The sequence below is a fragment of the Hydra vulgaris genome, chromosome 13, assembly GCF_038396675.1.
Source record: "Hydra vulgaris chromosome 13, alternate assembly HydraT2T_AEP".
Classification (NCBI taxonomy): Eukaryota; Metazoa; Cnidaria; class Hydrozoa; order Anthoathecata; family Hydridae; genus Hydra; species Hydra vulgaris.
The window spans coordinates 12,805,865-12,832,841 of record NC_088932.1 but is presented as its reverse complement, the minus strand read 5'-3'; the positions used below and the strand labels follow the sequence as shown (position 1 = coordinate 12,832,841).

The following is a 26,977-nucleotide window of genomic DNA, read 5'->3' as shown; positions in this document are numbered from 1 at the left end:
CATCAGGAACAAAAGCTGTAACCATTTGCCAAGTAAACTTTGGCACAATAAATGTGAAATAACCTTTTTTCTTTTTTTAAAAAAAGAAACTTAAATTCTTAATATGTAATCTTAATTTGATGGAAAAAAATGCATTGACTATTATGTTTTATTTAAATAAAACTAAACTTTAAAATCAAAATTTGCTCAAATTATTATTTAACTAGTTTTGGAGTCGTTTTTATATATACCCACTTTTCACCTAAAATTCCTTCTTCTCTCGCTCACTTGCCCCACTTTACCCCAATACCAGGGTTCCTCTAAAACCAAAAAGTACATACTTTATTAAAACATGGTATCAATATTAAGAGGGTAAAATTGGTGCCCCGAAAACTGCTATATTTAATAAGACTTGTTTAGTTCATTTCATACATCGAATAAAAATGAATTGTAACGTAAATTTTTCATGTCACACTTCTCCCCACTTTATCTTACACTCACAAACATACAAAACTAAAGAAAACTCACAAAACAAACAAAAAACAAACTTAAGCAACTTGACTAACTAATAAAGTTTCCTGAAGACACAAAAATAAAAAATAATAATTTTTTATAAAAATAACAAAATACACTACTGCATTTCTAAAGTTTTTTATCTTTTGCTTGTTTTAAGTAGTTCGTAAAATTTTGTTCTTCAATTAGTAAGTTAAAACATAATTCTGTTATATTTTGTACTATATCAAAGTCTGACTTTAGTATTGCTTTTGTTGCTGTAGTTTCACTGTTCTGTTGCGACGAACAAGTGATTTTCAACAAATTGTTCAACCTTTTGAGTTTTTCTACATCTTGTTTGAAATTACTGCCACTGTTTTCTATTCTACGCCAAAATGTTTGATTAAAATAATTATATATTGCGACATCAATTTTATTCCAATTCATTAATCTGGATTTTGCTTTTTTTAAATTGTTTGTATTGACATCCTTGGTCAATCTTGCATTATGATGAAAAAATGCTACATCCTTTATATTCCAACATAGCTCATTTTTCAACAAAATCAATGACTCCTCCATATATTCTGTAATCATTATTAGGTTAAAATCATTCTCGATTGTCTTCAAAATTCTATTAATATACTCATTAGTTTCGTTCCACGGATCAAATCCCATGTCAAAAGCATTTGGGTTCTTTGTTAAAGAATATGTTCCGAACCCGTCAAACTTTTGAGACCTTATATACTTTTCTAATTCTTTGTTGGAAAGCTTAAAAAGTTCATCCAGAACTGGTAACGTTCCATTTAATTTATAGTATTTTCTAAACTTTAGATATTGCGCAGCTGAGTCAAACTGAGAGTAGGGCTCCCTCAAAATAGTTACTAGCTTTGTTTGACCTTTATCAAAGATTTTTAACATATTTTGTTTGTCATAAACAGCATGGTGAAACAGCATGTTATAAGTTTCGTTTTCAGTATGTTTGTAAAGGAAATTATGCTTAAATTTTAGCGGAAAACAAAATCTATGGCCGCATCTTGGTAATGCTACTTTTAAACGATTTGATATTGAATATCTGTACATAATATTTGCAACTGTTGTTGAGCCTGTTTTATGCGTTTTGAGAAAAATTACGTTTTCTCCAGGCGTACACTGCCTTTTTTTTCTAAATAAAAAGTACTAACTTTATCATTCAAAGACGAGTTTAAATACAAAAAATTGTTTGAAATATTCATTATTAAACAATGTATACCCAGTGGGCACAGTACGTCTTTTAAACATTATTTAGACGTTTTTATTCAATTTAAACCTAGTAAAAACGTCCAAAAAAACGTTTTAAAAACGTACCGTGCCCACTAGGTACTTGCATATTTATTTTCCTGTCCTTTTTCCAATTCCGTAGATTAACAGAAAAATAAAGATCCATTAAAACTTTAACTAGTCATAAATCCATCATAATGCTATTTACAAAATATATATTTTTTCAAAAAAAAGAGTTTATAGTGTAAAAAACTAACCTAGGATTTAAAGGTAGTTTACTTAAATCACTGATTATCATCAGGACGCTCCAAAATACAAGGATAATCAGCAGATACCTGTGAAATATATTCGTTTTATAATTTTTTTTGTGTAAAACAGTTTAAAAAATTTTTAACATATTATATACATACATACATACATACATACATACATACATACATACATACATACATACATACATACATACATACATACATACATACATACATACATACATACATACATACATACATACATACATACATACATACATACATACATACATACATATGTGTGTATGTATGTATGTATGTATATATGTGTATGTATATATGTGTATGTATGTATGTATGTGTATGTATGTATATATGTTTGTATGTATGTATGTATGTATGTATGTATGTATGTATGTATGTATGTATGTATGTATGTATGTATGTATGTATGTATGTATGTATGTATGTATGTATGTATGTATGTATGTATGTATGTATGTTTATGTATGTATGTATGTATGTATGTATGTATGAATGTATGTAAGTATGTATGTATGTATTTATGTATGCATGTACGTATGTATTTATAAATATTTGTATGAAGGTATATATGTATTTGAGTATGTATGTATGTATACGTGCATACATACACAAAAACATACATACATAAATACATACATACATATATAAATACATACATACATACATAAATACATACATACATATATATATAGATAGATACATCCATGCATGCAGACATACATACATTCATACATACATACATACATACATACTTACATACATAAATACATACATACATACATACATACATACATACATACATACATACATACATACATACATACATACATACATACATACATACATACATACATACATACATACATACATACATACATACATACATACATACAGACATACATACATACATACATACATACATACATACATACATACATACATACATACATACATACATACATACATACATACATACATACATACATACATACAAACATACATACATACATGTTTATATAAACACACATTACAAAATTATAAATTAAAAGATAACAGTAGTACAATAAATGACTGTTTACCGAAATGTTCGATGCGTGGTACATATTTGGCAGTGGTTGCCTTTTTCATATTCATGATATGAGTCAAGAATTAAAATTTTTGAATTCACCATTTTTTAACTTCAATAAAAGAAAAATTTACTAACTGGCAGAAAAAATTAGTCTTGTCAAAACATTTTCACCGTTGTCTGTCTATAGGTATTTGAAGAATGAACTTAATTTATAGTTGATTACCAAATTAATTACTCATTTAATAGATATTTTTGTTGTTATACAGATATAATTGCTAACAGTTCACAAATATTTAGTTTTATTTTCTTTTAAAAAAGACTCATTAATCAGGAAGTAATTTATAAAATTATCAATTTTTAAGTGTTAGTTTTTGATTTCAATGTTGACATTTTTTTATGAATTTACTAATTATAAAAATTTTATATTGGTGTTAATCATTGCGTTTATGTGTAGAATGATGTTATGTAATTAATAGTTTATGCATGTTTTTTACCTTGACACCTTTAAGAACTTTATTTTGAGTATAATAATAATAATTCTTAAGTAAAAATTAAAATCTATCACACCAAGTAATTTTTTTAAACATCGAGACGCATTAAATGCGGTTTTTTTTTAAATAACCGTCTACGTTTTATCTTTCATGCGGTTTGTAAAGCTCAATATGAACTTCTTTTTGAAGTTTATTAATTTTTAAACTATTTTATTCTTGTTTAAATTGGATATCTTTAAAAATTTAGTCAAATATTATCAATAAATTATCATTAATGACGTCCAATAACGATGCTGGAATTGTTTAATTTAAATACTCTTTGTAGAAGACAATCCTACGCAAAACAAGATGATAGTTAATAGTCTTGCGCTCGCAAAAGTGTCTAAAAATATAAAAATCAGTTAAAATAGTTTTCCTTATTTGAATTGACAATGTTTTATTAACTTCAGGACTAAGTGTTTCTATAGATAATGAATACGTTTTAAATGTAGGTATTATGAAATGTTTTTATAGAAAAAACCAGTAAAAAGTATTTCTTAAATGTGTAAATTGTGTAGAATGACTATTTGGTCTAAAAAATTTAAATACTGCTACTGAGTGGTTTAAGTAAATCTACTTTGAAAAAACTTTGATTGAAAGTTTTTTTTTCGTGAATTTAATATGTGTTCACAAATCCAAAATTTAAATGCTTTAATTTAATAGAAGAGTGTATAATAATTTTTCGAACAGCAGCATTTTCTTAAACAAATTAAAATGGATAACTTAGAGCAAGATCTAAATTTATTAGTCTGGAATCTATGTATTGACATTCAGGCTAAAACATATAGGATAGGATTAGACTACTTGTATTTCTCCTGGCATGTTGATGGTATTTTTAGAAAATTACTTTCATAAATTTAAAGCATGAAGTCTGTATTTCAGTTGTACCGTTTTTAGCCTTGAATTGTTCTTTTACATAAGATGAACCAATATCTATCTATACTAGGACTCACGCGAAGCGTTTGAAGAAAGATTACAAAAACGTCATACTTTTTCTTTACAAGATAAACTTCAACAAGTAACAATTTGATATACGTGGAGTCTTGTAGATGATTGGCTTCTTTTTTGACCAACAATTTGTGTTCACCAAATATTCATGCTTTTTATGGTTTTTGGCCAGCAGAGTGCCAAATCAACACTGTTATTTATATATTTATCACACTACAATTCGAGAATAGCTTACACTTACGAAGCTAATAGCAGATAAATACAACGTTGCTTGTGATTAATTTAATATATTAATTTAAATTTTAAGCCTAATTTTGAAAGTGTGGGATTTGCTACCACCCTTGCATAACTAGCTTTTAGTAGCCGAAGAGCTCGTAAAAGCACAAGACTTGCGTTTACCAGCTTTCTAGTACAAGTGTTCCATATTTTCTAAGTTATGAGATTTTCCACAAATGCGTTATGTTGGAGTCTGAGAACTAAGAAACAACGCGGCAGACATTTAGACATGTAGTGAGGAAATTCCTTAGAAATAACAGAAGTGGAGTCTACAAAAAACAAGTAGAGATTCTGGTCACAAAACATCACGTTTCTGGAAACATCACGAAACATTGCGTTTCTGGACGTAGAATGTCAATTAAGCTGCACAAACAGCTTGCAGTAAAAAAAACACAGACAAAATATTATAACAAAATACTTCGTATTTTACATTTATATTTTTAAAGATTTGTCTTTAATTATTTTTTAGATTATAGTTTTAGTAAAAACTGATTAATAGTAATTTTACTAACTGATAAACTTTTAGTAAATACTGATTTCATATCTACTCATCGTTTTGATGTCACTAATGATTTTTGCATGTTCATTTTTGTTTTTCTTACATGCATGTTTTTATAAAAAAAAAAAAAATTAATTTAGTGATTGAGCCAATATAACATTGGAATTATTGTTTAGCTCGAATTTACAAAGACAAACTTCTGCTAGGGAAATAATTTATAAATCAAGTTTTTATTTTATAAAACATTTTTTTTTTGATATTTAAACTTGTGTTATAAATAAAAAAAAAATTTTTTTATGTAAGTTTTTGTTTATTATTTTATTTTTTAAATTTTTATTACTATTGTACGATTATATATGATTTATTACTATCGTATTAGTATTAGTGTTTTTTTTTTAAACTTTTTTTTGTGTGATGCTTCTAAAAAGTCATGCGCGAAGTAAACCGTCTTTACCTTCTGTGCACCCTCTTTGAAATGACAGGTTAGCGTTTTACTAAAAAAACTTTGTTACAAACTATTTTCCTAATATTTGAAGAGTGCATTTTCAAAAGGGTGTGAGCGCCAAAGTCCCTCATTTTTAGTTTACTGCTTAGATAGATTGTAAGTGCCACTGATTCTCATTTTACAAAAGATAGGAGCAATACTACTGCCCATAGTGTCTTAAATGCGCTCTAAACTTATTGTGCAAAAAGTTTAACGGTTTAAAAAAAACAGTTTCATTTGACTCCTAAAAAATTTTATTTTTGGCACTTACACCCTTTTGGAAATGCACTCTTCATTTATAAAATCGGAGTTTCTAACTTTGATTTTTATGATTTATTACAACTAAAATGGATTCTTCATTACCAGATTCAAAATCTTTATCATCAGATCAGATTCTTTATTATTTAATCAGATTCTAATTATCTTCTAAACTTCGATTCAAAATAATTTGGCAAAAAACTAACGAATGAGGTGGTGGTGTGCTTATTTACGCAAACAGAAATTTGCTGTTCGTAATTAAACGTATATTATCGATGACAATAAAGACGATTCAATGATTGGAATTGAAACCAAATGAACTAAAAATATACTATAGCGTTATTATTACCGCCTACCTGAAGACGCAATCGAAAGTTTTAATTGTTTTTAAAATGGTGATATTATAAGAAAACGCTTTCGCAAAAATAAAATAAAACTACTTAATTGGTGATTTAAACTTTAAAGAATGTTTCGAACGCTTAGTAAAGTGCAACATTAAAAAGTTTTTTAATTTTGCGATATACGCAATAATTTGCAAGATTTGTAAATGAAGCCATTAATACATTTAGTTGTTTTTATCCAAGTTGAATAATTTATTAAATGCTTTAATAGGTTATCTAACTAAGATATTGCAGCATTTAATATGGAAAGAAAATTTTTTTTTTTAATAGTGTAGAAATGCGGTTCTAAAAATAGAACTATTTTATGTAGCTCAAGTCATGGGTTGATACGCGAAAACCTTCCACTAAGACAATGGAAATTTTTAGTAACGCGAGTCAATATGGGATTCATATGTGGAGAAAATCAATTTGCGACGTTACCTAAACCCTAAGCTATTGAAAGTATTTAAGTACTTTATTCCAAGCAAGTATAACGTTAAAACGCATTAACGGGTCATGCGGAAGTTATCGGACAAAATAAAAACGTCAATAACTTATTTATAAATAAAAAAACTATTATATTTTTTTTTTTATAAAGCATTTATCTTATAAAGAAAATATATTATTTTTTATATGAAAAATCACCACCATCTGCAATTGATCTCAATTTTGCTATGACGCCTTTCATATGCGACTGTAAAAAGTTTAAATCAATTTCTTGTAGTTTTAGTAATTTTCTCTTTTCTTATAAAACGAACACTTTCTGGGCATGTCTTTTTGTTGTTTGTGTAGTATCCAGAATTTCTAGGCATGTTGTCCCCTGCAAAATAAAAGTATTTTTCGTCATCGATGACTAGATGCGATTTTGTGTTATAGAGTTGGTTAACTAGTTTCCTTCTTTTCTTTGCCTTTATTTGTTGTTCTATAGTGTATTTTGGAGTCTTTTCACGTTTTCTATATTTAATATTAATATTTTTTAACTGACGACCAATTGTCGATTGATTTACACCGAATTTAATACCTATTTTTCTCTGACTGATTTTCGATTGTTGACTAGTCTCGTTAATTCGGCTTTCTTTTCTCTAGTCCAGGATGTCGGACAACAAGGGTGCTTTCTATCAGAAAACAATTGAACAGTTTCAAGTCTTATTAGGTTATCAAATATTGTACTTCAAGCAAATCCTTCCTTTTCAAAATGATTTACGATTTTTTTTTTTATATTAGGTTTATTTACAAAAAACATTTTTAGTCGCTTTCGAAAAGATTCTCGTTCAGCTGCATTTAACCTCATTTTAAATAATTGTGTTTCAAATAATAAAGTTTATATTTTACAGAACGTTTATGCCTACGCATAAAACCACAAAAACTAATTATTATGCTCAAATAATGAAATTAGGATTTGTCCGATAACTTCCGCATCACCCGTTATTAAAAATTTATTATAAAGTATTATTTTAACGGTATTATTATTATTTTTTTTCAATATTTACTGTTGACCAAAGAGACCGTCTGGTTTTATGTGGTGTCAATCAAATAAAACCTTTTATATTCATATTTGTCTTTTAACAATAAAAAATAGATTATTTAAAATCCGAACGAAATGATGAGTCATTAATGGGACAAAAGGGTAAAGTGGAGTGGTGTCTAAGCCCATTTAAGTATTTAAGATGACATTACAAAAAAAAAATTTTTAAAGTATTTTTTTTTGAATTGAATTGAATTGAAAAGAGCATTTATAAAATCGAAAATAGATGCTGAGGATTACAAATGGTGCAAAAGGTTAAAATGAGGGGGTCTAAGTCAATTTTAGCATTTTAGATGCCTGTTACAACAAAATATTAAATTGATTTTTATAAAATTTAAACAAAATTTAAAACAACAAAAATATCTAAAACTATTTACCATATTAATGTACTTACGGTACATAACTCAATTAAAATCGAATAGTTCTTTCTTTTGCTCACGAGCAGTATTTAATTATTAATGTTTAACTAAACTCTTCTTCCATTAAAAATATAAATTTGTTCTTGATATTTAGTATAATCTTCTAGATATTCACGTGTAAAGACGTGATGACACGTGACTTCATTCTAAATTTAAACCTACATGAAACAAATTTAAACTTGTAGAAGAGTATACTCAACATCGAGAGCAACTTTAAAGTGTATTTGATTTAGCATTTTTTATTTGATTTATTTTTTATTGATTTTTTTTGATTATTTTTTATTGATTTAGCAATTTTTATTTGTTTTTATCAATTTTTATTTGATTTATATAGCCATGTGATCAGCTTTATCAGCTTGAAGCTAAAGAGTTGATTCTTTTAATTCAATGTTTTAGAAAAAAGGGTCATATCTTGACACAGTCTTTGAAAATGCTTTCAAAATGATATAAGTTTGAAAATGCTTTTAATATGATATATAGTCATTTTTATAATATTTATCATATAATAAATATATCCCATTTAATTTGTAATAACAAGTTTTTATTAGATATAACATGAGGAGATTCACAAAGATCCATACTAAGACGTAGCAATTTATTAGTAATTTATAGCATAAATTATTATTGTTTCTTAATGTGTTTGTTAAGAATAAACTTTGCTATTACAAACTTTTTATTTCTTTTGATTTTTTCCAGATTTATTAAAAAACGCGGATATTATTCTACTCCATATAAAAGGCTCAAAATCAAATAAAAGTAACTAATAGACCAAAACAAAATCAAATAAAAGTAACTAATAGACCAAAACAAAATCAAATAAAAGTAACTAATAGACCAAAACAAAATCAAATAAAAGTAACTAATAGACCAAAACAAAATCAAATAAAAGTAACTAATAGACCAAAACAAAATTACATGAAAAGCCAAATCTAAAGTTCATGAAACTTGTATGAACACACACAAAAAAAAAGGTGTAAGTTTCTACCTTTGAGGTAAATCACATATCCTGCCCCTTTAAGTTAGAAAATTATACTATTGAGGTTATAAATTTTACCAAAAATGATCATATATGGTGTAGTTTGCTACCTTAAAGGTATAATTTTCTACCTTAAAGGGTCGAATTTTCTACCTTATACGGTACAATATGCGATATACCCTAAAGTTAGGTATTTGATACACCCTAAAAGTTACTTCTTTTTTTTATTGTATGAGGATATAATGGCCTTTTTTAAAACGATATTATCTCAACATCAATACAATTTTTGTAAAGGTTGCAATGCCCAAACAGTGTTTAATATCAATGACCGAAAAATAGAGAAAAACCTTATTCCAAAATGGATTCTTTGGAGTATTACCCAGTGGGCATGCTTCGTCCAGGGAACATCCGTGGACGTCCGAACGTCTGATGGATTTTCCCTGGACGACACTCGCCCAGAGGGTACTAACTGACCCTCTAAAGTTTTTAGTTGTATATCCCACGCTTGATTAATTTTACTTCGGAGTAAAAATTAATGACAAATTTTATTTAGACAATTTTATGGATATTTCACAGTAAAAAACTAAATAATTGTATAATCGAATCCATAGGAAAGCTTTAGAAATTACGTACAGAGACTTTGACATCTTCAATTGAAGTTCACTAAAAAAACGTATATCGCTTAGTTGCTCAGATTTTCAAAGTAAAGTTAAATAATGCACCAAAATCTATAAATGATGTTTTCAATTTTCTTTAACCAGAGATACAAAAAATCAAACTCCACCATAATTTTTTTAATTAGTCATTTAGGTGCTTCAAGAAGTCCTAACGATCTTACAGAGCACCGCGGAATAGTATTTAACAAGGTAGATCATGCCTCCTTTATTACTAATAATGCGTAGAGCCGGCTTTGAACCACGGACATCCAGTTCTGAAGCCAGAACTTTACCACAACATCACTACTCCGTAAATATGTTTGTACAACAAAATATAATCGCACAACAAAGTATGGATTAGAATCGCTGTTGTTCTTAGGGCCTAAAATTTGAAAACTAGTCAAAAATTAATGCAAAATCTTATCATCTTTAAAGAAATTGAAATAAAAAAATAACAAATTGGATACCAAAGCAATGCCCATGTCAACTATGCATGGTGCTTGTTAAAAATGTCGGATACAAAACTAAATTAAAGTAACATCTTTGTTTTTTTGTTAGTTTAATTATATTTCATGTTTGTTTGGAGGTGTGTATTAATAGTTTTTTTAGGTTATATACTTGAAAGGTAATATAAATTGATATAAATTAGCCAACCAATTGTAATACCAGTTTTGTTTGAAAGTTACGCTTAACGATATCCTAAACTCAACATTACGTTATCAAAATTTCTAATTAAGAAATCATCATTACTAAAATAACTTAAAAAATCAAGTTTCAGAAAAAATTAGAGTTTCAAAAAAAAATGATGCTTTTTTTATTTGTTGATAATGTTAAAATAATATATACGTTGATAGAAATTTTGAAAAACCACATTAAAAACCCCAAAAATTTCTTAGGTTTTAGAATAATATGCAAATTAAAATCTAAATCAACTTTTATTCAATTGTATTACTCATTTATTCATTGCCTATTAACTTTGTAAATATTACTAATTAATAGTGGTAAAGAATAGTGCTAAGAAAGATAAATCCACTTCATTATCAACAGAAGCACGTCTGATAAATTTTAAAGATCACTTCATTTAAGCCAAGCCTCATTTATTTGATACAAATGATCGTAATTTATTTTAGGGTAACGTTTATAGTCCTTTTTGTATTTAATAATAGATTTATTATATATATAATATAAACAGTTTTAAGTTTTACATTTTAATATCTAGAACTTAAAACTGTTGTGCTTCAATTATATTTTTTTATGGAATTATTTTAGTTTATACATAAACATTATATTATATTAAAGGATTAATATATTATAATTTATAATAAATAAAATAAAAAATAAAAGTATCCTCATTTATTAATTTTAACAGGTAAAGTAAAATTTTCTTCTTATTCTTTTTTTTTTTTTAAAATATACAAATTTGAGTTTTTAAGGCAGATTGAAGTTTTATTTAAAAAAAAAATTTTAAGAAATATTATAATGTAAAAACAAGTTGTAAAAATGTTGTAAAATAAGGAAGTTATTTGATAAAAACTTAAAAAGGTAATATTTTACTTAAGTTGGCCAGTAATAAATCATAATCAATTATGTGTGTCAATAAGTAAAAATTATTTATTGCCTTAAGTGATATGAAGTAAACAAAAGTAGTTTCCTTAATTTTAAAACTTCCTTAATTTCTTCGGTCAGTAATTAATAAAATATTAATCTAAGATAATACTTCCTCTTTAAAATCCTTTCTATTTCTATAAATGAACGCCATTTTGTTAATCTGCTGATATTAGTGATCAACCGAAACCGAAATTTAAGCCGAAACCGAAAGTACCGATATTTCGGTTCAGTAAAGCCGTAGCCGAAACCGAAATTTCGGCCGAAATTTGAAAATGAATGTTTAAAATCCCTGAACCTTTTATGATCACCGAATTAAATAAAAAAAACAAACTATTTTACATATATCTAAGCAATCACCATGTAACATAGTTTGATAAAAACTATAATATGTCAAGACATTTTAATAATTAAAGGTAACAATTGAAGTATTTTCTCTTTTATTTTCAAACTTTTTAACTTTGGCAGATGTTTGTGGAGGTCTAAGGAATCTCTTTGCCACTTTTGCCAAACCAAACTTTGCTTTTAGTGTTATTTTCTAATATAAATCTATAAACCTTTTTTGTTCTTGTTTTGTTATTTAGGTGCCCAAAGAAGACCTATAGGTTTTGTCACAGAGCACCGCGGAAGTGCATTTAACCAGGAAGTTCACGCCTCCTTCATTACCGTGACGCAAAAATATATCCGAAGCTCGTTTCGAGCCTGGAACTCCTGCTTTCATGGCAAGCGCTCTGACCACTGCGCCACGGTAGCACAAGAAACTTTAGACCTTCTTTAAACTTTGAATCAATTTTTGAGATTTATAGGACGTCCAGTAGTTGTGTTGCTTTTTCAGTTAGGATATTTTTCAGAGTAAACCACTTCTTAAATGTGATGAAAGTCCGCTAAGTGATTGAAGTTTTGGATTGTGCGATCCACGAGATATTTTCAAATTGCAAGTTCCGTATTTGAAATCACTAACTGTCACGGTAAAATGATTCCATAAACCAGTTTTTTATCGATTATTTTCAATTGTAAAATTTAGCACTGAGAAAATTTTGATGAAACTATTGGTTTGAATTGCTTTACTTAAATGTTAATTTATTTTGAGAATGATTTGAGAAGAGTAACTTAAAACTATTATGTAACGTGATTTCAATTAAAGTTTTTACAATTGTTATAATTAAAAATTGATTTACTAACAAACGATTACAATTAGGAAACCGTCATGATCCCACTCTATATTAAAACTTAAAAAAAATCTTTTAAAAGTTTTGGTTCATTTCGGTTGCGGTTTGAACCGAAATTTCGGCCGAAACAGGAAAAGTAAAAAAATTGTTGAAGCAGAAATTTCGGTTTCGGTTTCGGCCGAAGCCGAAAGTTTCCGTTCACTAGGTGATATTATTCTTTTGCAAACAGATATAAAAAAATAAAAAATTATCACAATCAACAAAATGCCGAACACCAACTACAGCAAAGAAGATGTTGAAAATGCCTTAAAACATCATTAGAAGCAAGAAATATCATTAAAAATTGTAAGTTAAGTTTCATGTAACAAAACTTACAAAAATAAAAGTAAAAGCTTCTACCAACATGGAAGCGTAATGCCAACAGCTTTATCAGTTGAAACTAAAAAGTAGTTGGTTTATTTAATTCAATGTTTCATAAATAAGGGTCATGGTTTGACACAGACAAAGTTTAAAAATGCATTCAAAATGTTAAAGTTAGATAAAGCAGTAGGTCCAGATGATATTAATGGGAATGTTATTATAAGTTCTTTCGATGTTTTAAAAAACATTATTTTCTAGATTTTAAACATTTTGTTTAAACAAAGAGTTTTTCCTGATGATCCAAAAATAGCAGAAGTTGTTCCAATATTTATAAAAGGTGAAGAAACTAATATAAGAAACTGTCGCCCAATACCCATCCTCTTTATATTTTAAAAGGAGAGAATTCTGTACAAAAAAATATGGCACCTGTTCTGTACACTGCAATATACCATCACCTTTTTGCAAGCAATATATATTTAATATGCAATAATAATGTCATGGTTTCAAAAAAACAATATAGCAGAGTATGTCATTATTCAGTTTACAAGGACTATAGTTGATGTTTTTTAAAGGTCTTCAATTCAAAATGGATTTCTTATAGGCTTAGCTAAAGCCTTTGATTAAGTTTATTATAAAACTCTCGCTAAAAAAATTAAAATACTACTTCATACAAATTTTGAAACCAGTTATTAATTAGTAACTAACAACTAGTTTTAAAATTCAACAAATTTGTTAATATCTGCTTTCAGGAGGTCCATGTCTCAGTCTAATTTTATGACGCCAACTATCAGCTTGATTTGCTGTACAAAAAATCTGAAAAATCGTTGATGTACAAAACAAACAGTAAAGATCCTAAAACCAAACCTTGCGGTACGCCGTTGATAACGCTTTTATGGTTTGAAGTGTATTCTCCAGCTATGACTTTTTTTTACAACAACAAAAAAAAAAGGTGATGTACCGTATCAAATACTTTTGATAAGGTGGTAGGTATTCTAAGGGTAAAGTTTTTATTAAAAAAAAACATTTGTAAGTTGGTCTTCTATTTCAATATTGCCTGATCAGTTTAATAGTTTTTTTAAAAAAACCTAAAATATTATTATGTTTTTTGTCATTTTATTTGAATTAACTACGTTACTAGAAAAATCATTAAAACCAGGTTGGCTATTTTACTTTTTAAAAAAGAAAATACCGTTTCATACTCTTTAGAGGTAAAGTTGCTTAAATAGATAAATCTTACATTATAACGCGAATTCCAGATTTAAAATAAGTTTGGTGTGGTTATGACTTTTTTTTAGCTCGGTTTTGACAAGCGTTTATAAAATATTCACATAAACTTTTTAAAATTTGATTGGGGCAATAAATACCAGCATTGTTGAAATTAATTTATTATTTTTTGAGTACTAAAGTAAAATTTATTTTCTTTCTAATCGTTAGCTACAGACCATGATTTTTTAATATTGAATTTGTTCATAGCTTAAACAGTTTTTTTTCAGCATTTAGGGTGTAATTTTGGATGGCAGGGCGTTTAACTTATGTCACCAGCATTATGTAAACTAGGAAAAGAAAACCGGTTTCCGGTTTGCGGAAACCGTAATTTTTTTGGAAATCGAAAACCGAAAATGTAATTTTCGGTTTTCGAAAAAAAAAAGGTTTTTGGATATATATCTTTTGTACAAACTTACTTGATTATTTGACAATTCTAAAATACTTTTCTTGATGGGTAGTTGCTCGAGAAAATAAATGAAAACATTCAATTTGCTTCCACTTTAACTTTAATAGTAAGTTAGTGCAATTCGTAGTGTAAAAAAGTGAAACAAATTTTCACACAAACGAAAATGTCGTTTTCTGAAGTCCAAAAGGATAACACACCAGTTTGGAAGCACTTTTTGCTCTCAAAAGAACTTGAATTTGCCAAGTTCAAGCTCTGCAACCAAGAAATTAAGTGCAAAGGAGGAACCACAAGCTCCATGAGGAACCACCTTAGGCCAAAGTATTACATCACGTTTGCTGTTGTGCTACTCCTGAGAGGAAACTCGAAGTCATCAAACCCATTGATTCGTTTTTTAAGACAAAGGATCCTATTGATTGTTGTTTTGGTTAAGCTTATTTCATGTGATATGTTGCCCTTTTGTGTTTTCTCAACGTTTGAGAACAGCTTTAGAGACATAAAGATATAAATTGCCCAAAGATGCTAAATTGATTAAGGCTCTGCTGATGAAACATTTTGAAGATATCAAGAAAGCATATCAGCTTCAATTTGAAGAAAAGAAGCTTGTTGGTCACAAATTTAGCTTAACCATTGATGAGTATACTTCATCCAGAAACAGAAGATATATAAACATAAATGTTCATATGGAAGGTGATTATTGGAACCTTGGAATGATCAGGGTACATGGGTCTATGCAGAAGTGTTGTGTAAATGTTTTGTAATTGTTGACGATAAACTGAAAGAATTTGGGTTACATTTTGCCTGTGATATTGTTGCAGTAACCACAGACAAAGCTGTAATGAAAAAATTCGGTAGCTCAATTTTACCAGACCATCAGCTCTTCCTCGCACATGGAACCCACTTGGCTGTCTGTAATGTTCTATATAGACGATCTAGGAAAGAAGATAAAAACACACCTGAGCAAGTCACCATTCTAGAAAAGGACCAAGAAGATAATGACATCAATGAGGAAAGAGGTTTAGAAGTTTCAGCAGAAGCAGGTGCATCTGCTCTTCCAATAATCAGGGAGGATGTCACAGAACTCATCAACAAGGTCAGAAAATGTGATAGATTGTTTTGAAAGTTTCCAGCTAAAAATGTCATGATTCTGCAAAAGCATGTCCAGTCTGAGTTTGGAAATGCTCAAAGAAATGGCAGTATTTGTGCTAACAAAAAAACGAACAAGCAACTTAGGTTTGTTGCACACGGCTTTGTGGTCAATCCAAGTAACAAGTGTGAAGGTCATTTTCTGCAAGTGGTCTATTAGTCACTAAATTAAGCTCAAGGTTAAATGATGAAACACTTAATGCTTTATGTTTTTTACGTGCTTATTGTCTTAAGAAACGTAAAATTACCCATTAAAAAGACTTATTTGCTTGCTGCTCAATTGCATTCAATGTACGCATGCGATATTTTTGCTATATGTATTTATGTTTTTGCTGCTATTGTTCCCCTGAAACATTTATAATAAAAAATAAACTAGAAAACTGGAAAACAGGTTTTTAAAACATTGAAAACCGCGGTTTATTCGAAAAACCGGTTTTAGAAAAAACTTAAATATTTCCTTTCCTGATTCAAACATTATTTTCTCTTACTTTTTAAAAACTTATTTTAAACTCAGCAAAGAATTCAATTTTACTCGCTCGGTGGTCGATCAGCAACTTAAGTACAATGTTTATATTTTTGCAGCGCCGTACCAAGGGCGGGGCCGGCCGGGCCGCGGCCTGAGGCGCCAAAATTGGGAGGGCGCAAACTTTAATAAATTAAAAAAACAATAATCAGTTTATGAAACTAATTTTCACGGCGTCGCTGCTGTTGATAAGAAAATTAATTAAAATTCCGCCTCTTGACACAAACTCTTTAATATTAAAGCTCATATACTGAATAAAAAAGCGCCCTATAACACTAATATACCTTTGATAACTTTTGAGCATTATAATTCTATTATGAGTCGAACCCAAAAGTTATCTGGTGCTGAATTTAAGAAGAATAAAAAACAGCGCCAAGAAAGTGACGAGAAACTACAAAACTGTTTCAAAAAGTGGTTGGTAACAAACTCAGTGGAGAAACAAATTATTTCAGAGGATATTTGTATTGAAATTAATGACAATTCAACAGATCCTATAATTGACTTTAATTGAGTTCAGATCATCATTTGGAATTAGTTGAAGTGGAGATTTTCATCAGCCAAAGTCAAGAAGAACTTTGCACAACTGATTCAGAACCAACCAGGGAAGATGAAAATGCCTAGCTTTCAGACCCAGCTGAAATGGACGAGGATGAACTTCATTCAGAAATCTCAGAAATTCCAGTGGCCTCGGAAAAAAATTTTCAACATAGGGATCCAGCAATATGGCCTAAAATAACGGACAAAACAAGATGCTTTTTGATTGAGTATAGGCCAGAGCAAGACAGAAGAGAATTTTTCCCAAACACGCTGTGTGATTTTGACAACAGAATGCGACACTTCAGCTCAAAATGGTATGAAAAAATTCATCCCAATGGTAAAAAATTTGTTCGCACTTGGCTGCAGTACAGCAATAAAAAAGATTCTTTATTTTGTTTTTGCTGTTTGTTATTTTTAACAACAAAAACCAACAATTTCTCAGAAATTTCTAAAGGGTTTTGTGAATTTCTGAGCATGAAAACAGCAATGAACACCAAAGATGTTATTCTGATTGGAAAACTCTTGAAAAAAACCTCAAGGAAGGAAAGACCCTGAATTCTGATCTGTAGAGAGTTATTAGTGGAGAGATGAAAAAGCGGAGAGATATCTTAAAAGTGATTGTAGATGCAATTTTTTTCTGTGCCAAGAACAAGCTTTTCCTTCGGGGAACAACAGAAGACATCGGTCAACAAAACAGTGGCATTTTTCTGAGCTTAATTGAGTTGATTAGCCATTATTATCCTTTAGTTGCTGAACACATTACGTCCGTTAAAGCAAAAAAAACCACAACATCCTACTCCTTGAATTCAAAATGAGCTGATTGAGTTACTTGGGCAGAAAGTCAGGAAAGAAATTTTGTCAAACATCAAAGAAGCTAAATACTACTCTGTTCTGTTTGACTGCACTCCAGATACCTCCCACAAAGAGCAAATGACTTAGATCATCAGGTATGTCCGCATCAGAGATGAAACCTGCACAATTAAGGAAAGCTTTGTGGACTTCATTGAATCTCACCAAAAAACCGGAAAAGGTTTTGCAACAGAGATATGTGAAAAATTGGAGAAGGATGGTCTAAGCATTTCCGATTGCCGGGGCCAAGGCTATGACAATGGAGCCAATATGTCTGGAAAATACAATGGCGTCAAAGCTCACATCCATTCTCTTAATGAGTCAGCAAGATTTGTTCCATGCGCAGCTCACACTTTAAATCTTGTTGGTGCTCATGCTGCTGAGGTTTCCCCACTCATGATTACGTTTTTTGGAAAGGTTCAAGCCATCTTTAACTTTTTTTCAAGCTTCACGTCACGATGGGAAAAACTGAGGAAAACGTTGACCATCTCATTAAAGGGAAATAGTGACACAAGATGGTCTACCAAAAAAGAAGCAATTACATCATTGCACAGACAAATCAAAGATGTTCTTCAAGTTTTGGAATCCATTATCCACAATACCATGACAAATGCTGTCACAGTTAGCAGTGCAAAAGAACTTCTCATTCATATTGATTTCAGCTTTTTGTGTTTGTTGGATTTCTGGTGTCAAATTCTTTCTCTAATTGACCGGGAAAACAAACTGCTTCAGTCAAAAACCATTTCAATTAACATTGCCGTAAAAAAAATGAAATGGTTGAAGGCTTTCATTCAGAATTTTTGAAATGTTGGGGTGGACAATATTATTAAAGATGCCACAGAAAAAGCTAACCAGAGCGGAATTGATGGTGACTTTCCAATTAAGAGGAAGCGCAAAGTGAAGCGAATAGCACTTTATGAAGCTGAAGATGACTCTCACCTTCTCACAGCAGAAACAGAATTCGGATCTCAGTGCAACTTTGTGTTTGCATTATTACACAAATAGAGTGGCGGTTTGAGGCTGATGTCTGCTGTTTCCTCTGATTTTGGCTACCTCAGTGGGCATTCACTCTCTAAAAGTTCAGTGGATGAACTCAAGAGAAAAGCTGCAAATTTATCTCAAATTGACAAGGCAGATTTAGATTCTTCCGATTTCCAGTCAGAAATGGCAAGCTTTAAATATCAAGCTGCTGCAATGATGGACAACTTTGAAAAATCTAGCCCGATCGACATTTTGCAGCTCATTCATAAATATTCTTTGACCGATGCTTATCCCAACACAACAATTGCTATTCGCATCTTCCTCACCATACCAGTCACAGTTGCTACGTGTGAGAGAAGTTTCAGTAAACTTAAGCTCATAAAACACTATATTAGGTCAACAATTGGCCAAGAACGTTTGTCTACTTTGGCTATAATTTCAATTGAAAATGAAGTGGCAAACAAAATTGATTTTGATGATGTCATTAGCGAATTTGCCTCAAGAAAAGCCAGAAAAGTGGCATTGAACTAAAGTTTGTGCAACCTTAATGACAAATTTTACTTATAACTTGATGTGATAAATTTTGTGATCAATAAATCATTTTTTTCGTTTAATTTTCTTTTCTTTTTTTTTTAAGGAGGGGGAGGGGGAAGGGAGGGGAAGAGGGGGCGCAATTTTCTTTTCTTGCCCGAAGCACAAAATTGGCTCGGTACGGCCCTGTATTTTTGTCTCTTATAATTTTATAATTTTTATATTTATGATTGAACTTATAATTTTATAAATATATCACTCTGAAATAAATATGACGTTAAACGAATAATTTATATTTAAAAAATCCTTTGATTTTATTAAACTTTTAATTTATGTTTCTAATATTTATGTATAATTTAGAAAAATAATAAAATTTTTGTTCCTCTAATTTCATAGGTCTATTTGTTTAGTTGAGTTTTTTAAAAAACTTTTCTTAATTTTTTTTTAAATGCTATCAAAAAGGATAATGTTTTATTTTTTAAAATATTGTTAAAAAACATCAATTAAATTCATTTTTGATTAAGGTAAAAATATATAAATTTTGCTGTACATATAAATATGAATTATCCCAAGGCGTATATTCAGATTGTTTTTTGTTTGAGTATATGGACAACTAGTTTATTGTACATAACTTTATAAATTTTTAATAAGTTATGTATAATAACTTAAAATTTTTTCATCTAAAGTATATTGAAAAGTTTATAAAATATCATTAAACATAAACCGTTATTAAACGTTATAAAACATCATTTAATGTTAAACGTCAGTAAACACTTTATATATATATAAAGTGTTTACTGACATTATATATTATAGAAGTTATGCATGATTTTTCTCTTAGTTTGCTCTAATTTTTTTTTTTTTTTTTTTTTGTAATTCACCTCCCCCAAAGCCAAGAAGGCCACCTTAGATAAGGAGGCGACTTGTGGTTGTAACCCTCTCCCAACTCTATAACTCCGAAACATGAACCTTAACGAACAAGGACGCTGCGCGGAGAAACAAGTTGAGCGCGGTACTACCAGGGACGTGGTGGGAATTGAACTCGGAACCTCTCGCTTATGAAGCGAGCGCTCTACCACTACACTCTACCACTGCCACATAAAAGATTAGCGCTCTACCACTACGCTCTACCACTGCCGCATAAAAGATTAATGCAAGAAAAATCTTAAGAACTTACAAAACCAAAATTATGAAAAAAATTGTCAACAGTACAACTATTGCAAGCAATATTTAGGAACTTATTGTACAAAATCTACAAATCAAGTATCGAAAAAATTTAAGGTAAACAAAGCCTGAGGCTTGTATATTTTTTTACAAAACTAAAACTTAGAATACAAAATGACGTTATTACATGTATCAGTACTTTATTGTATAACATTAAATTATCATTATTGTATTGTGTTAATCATAATACTATATAATAGCATAGGTACTTAAAACCTTAAATATACACAAAAGCAGCGTAAAAACATACCATTTAGGATTGGGTGTTAATTTTACAAGATTGCTTCTTCCTGGCATCACGTTTTTTTAATAAAAAACTTTTGCAGTATTATGTAGTATTGGATTTTGATAAAAAAGTTCGTTTTAGTTTTACTTCGTTTGTATTTGAGTTTTTTATACAACAGTAGAAGAGCACCATCACGTGTTTTCTTTTAATTTCGTTTAAAGTTTGTAGTGTTCGATTTAGATAATAATAATAAGATTTTTTGAACTCCGTTTATATTTTGATTTGTTTATACAAAAATAAAAAAAGCCATGTTAAAGAGTAAAAAAGTAAATAAATAGATTTGCAAATAGTTACTTTTTAAAAACGGAAGTAACGTTTATATGTCTGTGTTTTGATAAACTCTGTCATCGCGGTTTATAAAGGTCATGTACACAAGAATGTAGCCAAAAAAGTAATATTTTATAATGTCGAAAAAGTTTTTAAGGTATGCTAGGAAATTTTTTTTTAAACTTTAAAATAAATTAATGAAATGTAAAAAGGGAGTTAAATAATAAAAAGCTTTTATTACTTTTTACGGAAGTCCTTGAGTATCTTGATAAAACCTGCCCTCAAGAGATCATAAAAACTAAGACAACAGCGATTTCTTATCCGGGACGGATAAATAGCAGCTAAAATGCTTAAAAAGCAAAAACTTTATAATAAATTTTTAAAAAATGATAACGATTTTAAGAAAAATTAAAAAAATTATAAACATTTTCAGTGAAATTTTATTAAATATTAAAATACAAGAGTAATTAAGTTATCAAATTGAAATTTGATAGTATGAAAACGTTCTCCATCATTATTTACACAATAAAAAGAAGAAAATAATGCACCGTCTCTGCCTAAAAGAACTTAATTCCATTATCAATAACACTAGCATTTTCTTTATAAAAAATCTTTTAAGAAATGTTATACAAATATTGCTCAAAAGCTATTTGAAACCCGCAATTAACGCTATTATGTACAATAATAAATTTAGCTGTTACACAGTTTAAAAATTCTGAAAGTAATACTTATAAAATACCCCCAAAAGTATATTTTAGGAGGTGATTCTAGATACATGTAAAGATCCATAGCAACTGCTTTTGAAATCTTTCAAACCGTCCGTGAGACTTTTTTCACTTTTAGTTTTCCAACCTTTTTTTTTTAATTTTCGCTTGTGGTAGCTTTTATTTTTTCCACAAAATGAGGGTCAAAACTTTATTATGATAGGGTCAAAACTTTATTATGGTTATTTATGATAAAGTAAAAGCAGGTATACAACTCTTTAAATTTTATTTTGTAACTTTATTTTTGCTATTTATATGACAAATATTGTTTAATATATCACACGTGACTTGCAAAAAACAACAAAAATGACAAGTAAACACATTTTGAAACAGTTCTAGAGTTATTCTTAAACCTTCTTACTGTTATAATCAACAATACATCTCAAATGTTGTTGTGAATATCTCGGGTGCTTAATATCTTTTTTGTATCTCTCCCAGTCAGTTTTAAAGTTTTTTGTTTCTGAAATGACCACCATGGTATGGCTGAAGTGGAATATGCAATGCTGATGGCAATTCTTTTTCACCAGGCCAAAGACCAATCAGATGTTTTACTGATGATTCACAACACCTAGCAAAAAATATAGCTCTATTGGTTGAATAGCTTCTAAAATAAGCTTTTGGTATGGAAACTCAAATAATGGAAGATACATCACATTTTGGAAGACTTTTGATTTTCTCAAATCGCCACCTGAGCTGACAAAGTCTTTTTGCTTGCTTCGTATCCACCAAAAGTTCTCAGGCTTTCAAAATTAAGGATATTTAATGACTCAATGTCACACATTATATTGGCAAGCTTTATATTACATGAGACAACTAGATTACTTGACATTGGCATAAGTCCCAGGATTATCTTGCATAATTGCTACCAGCATTTGTTGCTTGACATTGGTAGTTTTTGATGATGCAGGTGTCATCAACCTGGCAGTTTTCTGAAGTTAGCTATGAGGTTCATATTAATCTAGAACCATAATGATGGTACCCCTTACTTTCAGAAAATTTCCTCCTCCTTCTATGCCAAGTTTCACAACAGCAGAGCCAAATATTTTTTTTTTTTTGCTGACATGAATATTTCAATGAGTTTGTTGAGGTCTCGACAGTGAACAACTTGACTTGTGGTATTGCTATCACTGAGCTGAATACCTGTGACTGTAAAATGGTCATAGAGCTTTTGACCTGCTTGAGCTAATTTCTATGTAAAGTTAGTTTCCAAAATTCTGACTGAACTCAAAAGATTCAAAACAGATCCTAACTTACTTTTTCAATTGTTGGAAAACCTGTGTTTTGCTAAATTTACAACATACTTTGGGATGTCAGGGTTTTCTTAAACAGTTGTTGTGGAGCTAAAGATCCTGCTTTAAAGATCAAATTTTAAGTAATACCATAGTATTAGAAAAAACCTTTTACATACATAGTTTAAAATTTACTTCTTTTTAATGGTAAAGGTTTTTCTCTTGGCTGACTAAGTCGAATGGTACCATTTAGAGAAGAATCTTTGCCTGCTACAACTTTTGATGCCACTTGCTCTGCTCCAATAAGATCATAGGCAAAAATTTTAAAAAAAGTTGAAAAAAACAAAAAAAGTCTCACAAACGGATTAAAAAGATTTCAAAATCACTTGTTATGAATCTCTAGATGTGTCTAAAATCACTTCCCAAAATATTTTTATCAGGGTATTTCTTTAGTATTACTTTAAGAATTTTCAAACTGTGATAAAGAATTTAAAGAAACTATTTCCACTTCAAAATAAAGTGCATCAGGTTTTACAGAAATACCTTGTCATATAGTTATTGCGAAAAAAATCATTCAAAGCAGATCTTCAACCCGTATGCCAAAGCCATCAATAAATAATTGGGATTTTTTCTGATGAAAATAAATAAACAAAGTATTTCTTATATATAAATAATCCATTTAGAAATTACCAACTATAGAATTACTGTAAAATCTCGGTAACACGAACATCCAAGGGACCAAGAAAAAACAGTTCGACTAAACAAAGTTGACTTAAGTAAAGTCAAAAAAACATTTATTCTTGCCTTATACTATAGAAAACATTAATAATCATGATAACAAAAGTTCAAATTACCCGGCATTTGAGTTACTAGTACTTTACTATATATAATTACTTTCGGCATTTTCAAAACTCTTTGAACTTGTAATATATAATAAAATTTTCAACCACTTCAATAAAAACAGTTTATTTTTCCTGAATCAGTTTGGGTTTCAAAAAAATCCTTAATGACTTAGTTAAATAACTGATTATTTTATTAAAAATTTTCATAAATATTTATTGGCTTATCAAAAGTATTTGATACAGTGAACCACTGTATCCTTTTCGTTAAGTTAAGGGATTGCAGGATAATAATTAAAACTTATTATTGAATTAAAAGCTGTCTTAGCAATATAAAGCAATATGTACATACTGTCTGGTATGAAGTATTAAATTTCATATGCGGAGTCCCCAATGGATCAATTCTGTTTTCAATTCAAGTAAATGATTTCTGTAATGCATCCTTTAAACTTAAGATGTGGCTATCCACATTAATAATTTTTTTGTAAATTTCTCTTTTCCTATAAAACGAACACTTTCTGGGCATGTCTTTTTGTTGTTTGTGTAGTATCCAGAATTTCCAGGCATGTTGTCCTCTGCAAAACAAAAGTATTTTTCGTCATCGATGACTAGAAGCGATTTTGTGTTATAGAGTTGGTTAACTAGTTTCCTGCTTCTTTTCTTTGCCATTATTTGTTGTTCTATAGTGTATTTTGGAGTCTTTTCACTTTTTCTATATTTAATATTCATTTTTTTAAACTGACGACCAATTGTCGATTGATTTACACCGAATTTAATACCTATTTTTCTCTGACTGATTTTCGATTGTTAACAAGTTTTCGATTTTCCCTTTTCGATTGTTAACAAGTCTCGTTAATTCGGAATTTTTTTCTCTAGTCCAGGATGTCGGACGACCAGGGTGCTTTCTATCAGAAAACGATTGAACAGTTTCAAGTCTTATTAGGTTATCATATATTGTACTTCAAGCAAATCCTTCCTTTTCAAAATGATTTACGATTTTTTTTTTTTTTTATATTAGGTTTATTTACAGAAAACATTTTTAGTCGCTTTCGAAAAGATTCTCGTTCAGCTGCATTTAACCTCATTTTAAATAATTGTAAAGAGTTTAGAAGGGACTCTAGTAATAAATCACGTAGATAAGATTACTTTACAATATATTTCTTGAAGATACGACTCGTTATTTACAATAAAACCTTGGATCACGCCAAGTGAATACGCCAAGTTATACGTAGTAATATAAACGCAAGAGAGCGAAAAAGGAGCGCTTTCTTTTATATATATAAAAACAAGAAACCAACTGGCTGCTGCGTTAGCAAACTAACGAAACACTGCGGCCGGCACTTTTAAATTGTTATTTAAAATTTCAATGTTCTTTTTACTCACAAATGTTACTTGAGTTGATTGTTCTTCAATATCGTAATGTCTTTCTAACAGATAAAGTTTATTTGCTGTTCTTTTAATAATAACAGATCTATCGCCAGAGATGACACGTATTTCGGCAGCACGTACTTGACCATCATTTGAATATCGCAACCTTTGTATAACGCCCATTTTCCACACTGAACGTGGAACCTTTGGATCGTCGATTATCACAACATCGCCGACTTTCATTTGAAATCCCCAACATCGATGTGTCACGCTTTTATGCAATTCTCGTAAACTTGTTAAATATTCTCTTTTCCAGATATGCCAATAAAAATCCAATATTGTTTTTTGGTGTAAATATCTTTGCTTATCATTGCCTTGGTCTGTTGGTAAAGGGTTACTAAGATTCACAGATTCTAAAGGTAATTTCCTCCCAAACACAAGATGATTTGGGGTTAGTGGTTCGTCACCAGGTACATCGTAAAGAAATGTAATCGGCCGGTTATTAATAGTAACAACAATTTCAGCCAGAATTGTAGTCATTTCTTCGTAAGTTACTCTAGATGTTCCAAGCACTTTTTTAATCACTCTCTTGGTGGTTCGGATCATTCTTTCGAATATCCCTCCCCACCAAGGAGCTGCTGGAACGTTAAAACACCATCGTATACGTAGTGAACTCGTGAAGCTTTGAGTTTCTTCCGCAGAGATGTTAGAACCATTATCACTTATGAATTGTAAGGGTGCGCCAAAGCGACTAATAAAGCGTCAAAGACCACGAATGCAAGCTTCCGCTGAACAATCGGGCACCAAATCTAAATAAAGAAAACATGTACTACAACACGTAGCGACAAATATCAACGCTTTATACATCATATTAGATTCATAAATGTTTTAATCATATTTGGACCGCAAAGATCTACTCCAACGTACTTAAATGCATATTTATCACTAACTCTCGATAAGGGTAGAGGCGGAGAATTCGGATATTTGTAGGGTTTACTGTCAAATTTTCTGCAAACGTGACAATTTCTAATTATAGTCTTAATTAGATTACGAGCTTTTGACAACCAAAACTTAGTTCTTAATTCATTTAATGTTTCTTTAACACCACCATGTTTAGTAATATAATGATAATGTAATATAATTAAATTTGAAAGGTAACTCGTAATAGGTAAGTATATAGGAAATTTAGAATCAAAGGGAATCGGTGCGTTACTAAGACGACCTTGACAACGAATTAATTCATCAACAGTAAAAAATCCTAAATCTCTTTTTAGTTGGTTGTAAGACTCACTACAAAATATGCTTTTCTGAATAAATTTAATCCACAACAATTCCGCATTATTTAGTTCTAAAGTAGTTATTGTATAAAAATCATAATTGAATTCTTTTTTAATAATACGAACAAAACGTAAAACTAAAGCAGTAACCTTAAGAAGACGATCGTATGTTTTAAAATTCTTAATATTCATAAAATCTAAATTTACTATAGAATGTTCTGAAGTAATTAAAGTTGCGACTTCAGACAGAGAATCTCCTTGCTTGCTTAAATCAAATGAAGGCCATGAAATAAAATCATTGAATAGAAA

The 26,977-nt window shown here is 29.6% G+C and overlaps 2 protein-coding genes across 3 annotated transcripts; both read right to left on the bottom strand.

Annotated features, from left to right (window-relative positions):
- Positions 1-572: 572 nt before the first annotated feature.
- Positions 573-21,216, bottom strand: LOC105844060 (galactosylceramide sulfotransferase). 2 transcript variants are annotated; one of them, XM_065815106.1, is made up of 3 exons: positions 20,889-21,216; positions 1,986-2,063; positions 573-1,633 (listed from the first exon to the last, which is right to left on the bottom strand). In XM_065815106.1, the coding sequence occupies exons 1-3, from the start codon at positions 20,933-20,935 to the stop codon at positions 622-624; spliced, it is 1,137 nt and encodes a 378-aa protein (XP_065671178.1). In that variant the 5' UTR covers positions 20,936-21,216; the 3' UTR covers positions 573-621. The 2 variants fall into 2 exon arrangements, with proteins under 2 accessions (XP_065671178.1, XP_065671177.1); XM_065815105.1 differs by lacking the exon at positions 20,889-21,216 and adding an exon at positions 3,104-3,281.
- A 4,124-nt stretch (positions 21,217-25,340) lies between these two features.
- On the bottom strand, positions 25,341-25,997 carry LOC136089659 (uncharacterized). Its single transcript, XM_065815711.1, has one exon. It carries the CDS (start codon positions 25,995-25,997, stop codon positions 25,341-25,343), a length of 657 nt encoding a protein of 218 aa, XP_065671783.1.
- Positions 25,998-26,977: the final 980 nt, after the last annotated feature.

Bases quoted from the DNA above. Each gene is read 5' to 3' on its own strand.
- LOC136089659 (XM_065815711.1), bottom strand. From the start codon at position 25,997: ATGATCCGAACCACCAAGAGAGTGATTAAAAAAGTGCTTGGAACATCT.
- LOC105844060 (XM_065815105.1), bottom strand. From the start codon at position 3,195: ATGGTGAATTCAAAAATTTTAATTCTTGACTCATATCATGAATATGAA. The intron at 2,064-3,103 runs GTAAACAGTCAT...TATATTTCACAG, and splicing joins ACCACGCATCGAACATTTCG to GTATCTGCTGATTATCCTTG. The intron at 1,634-1,985 runs GTTAGTTTTTTA...CTTTTTATTTAG, and splicing joins AAACTACCTTTAAATCCTAG to AAAAAAAAGGCAGTGTACGC.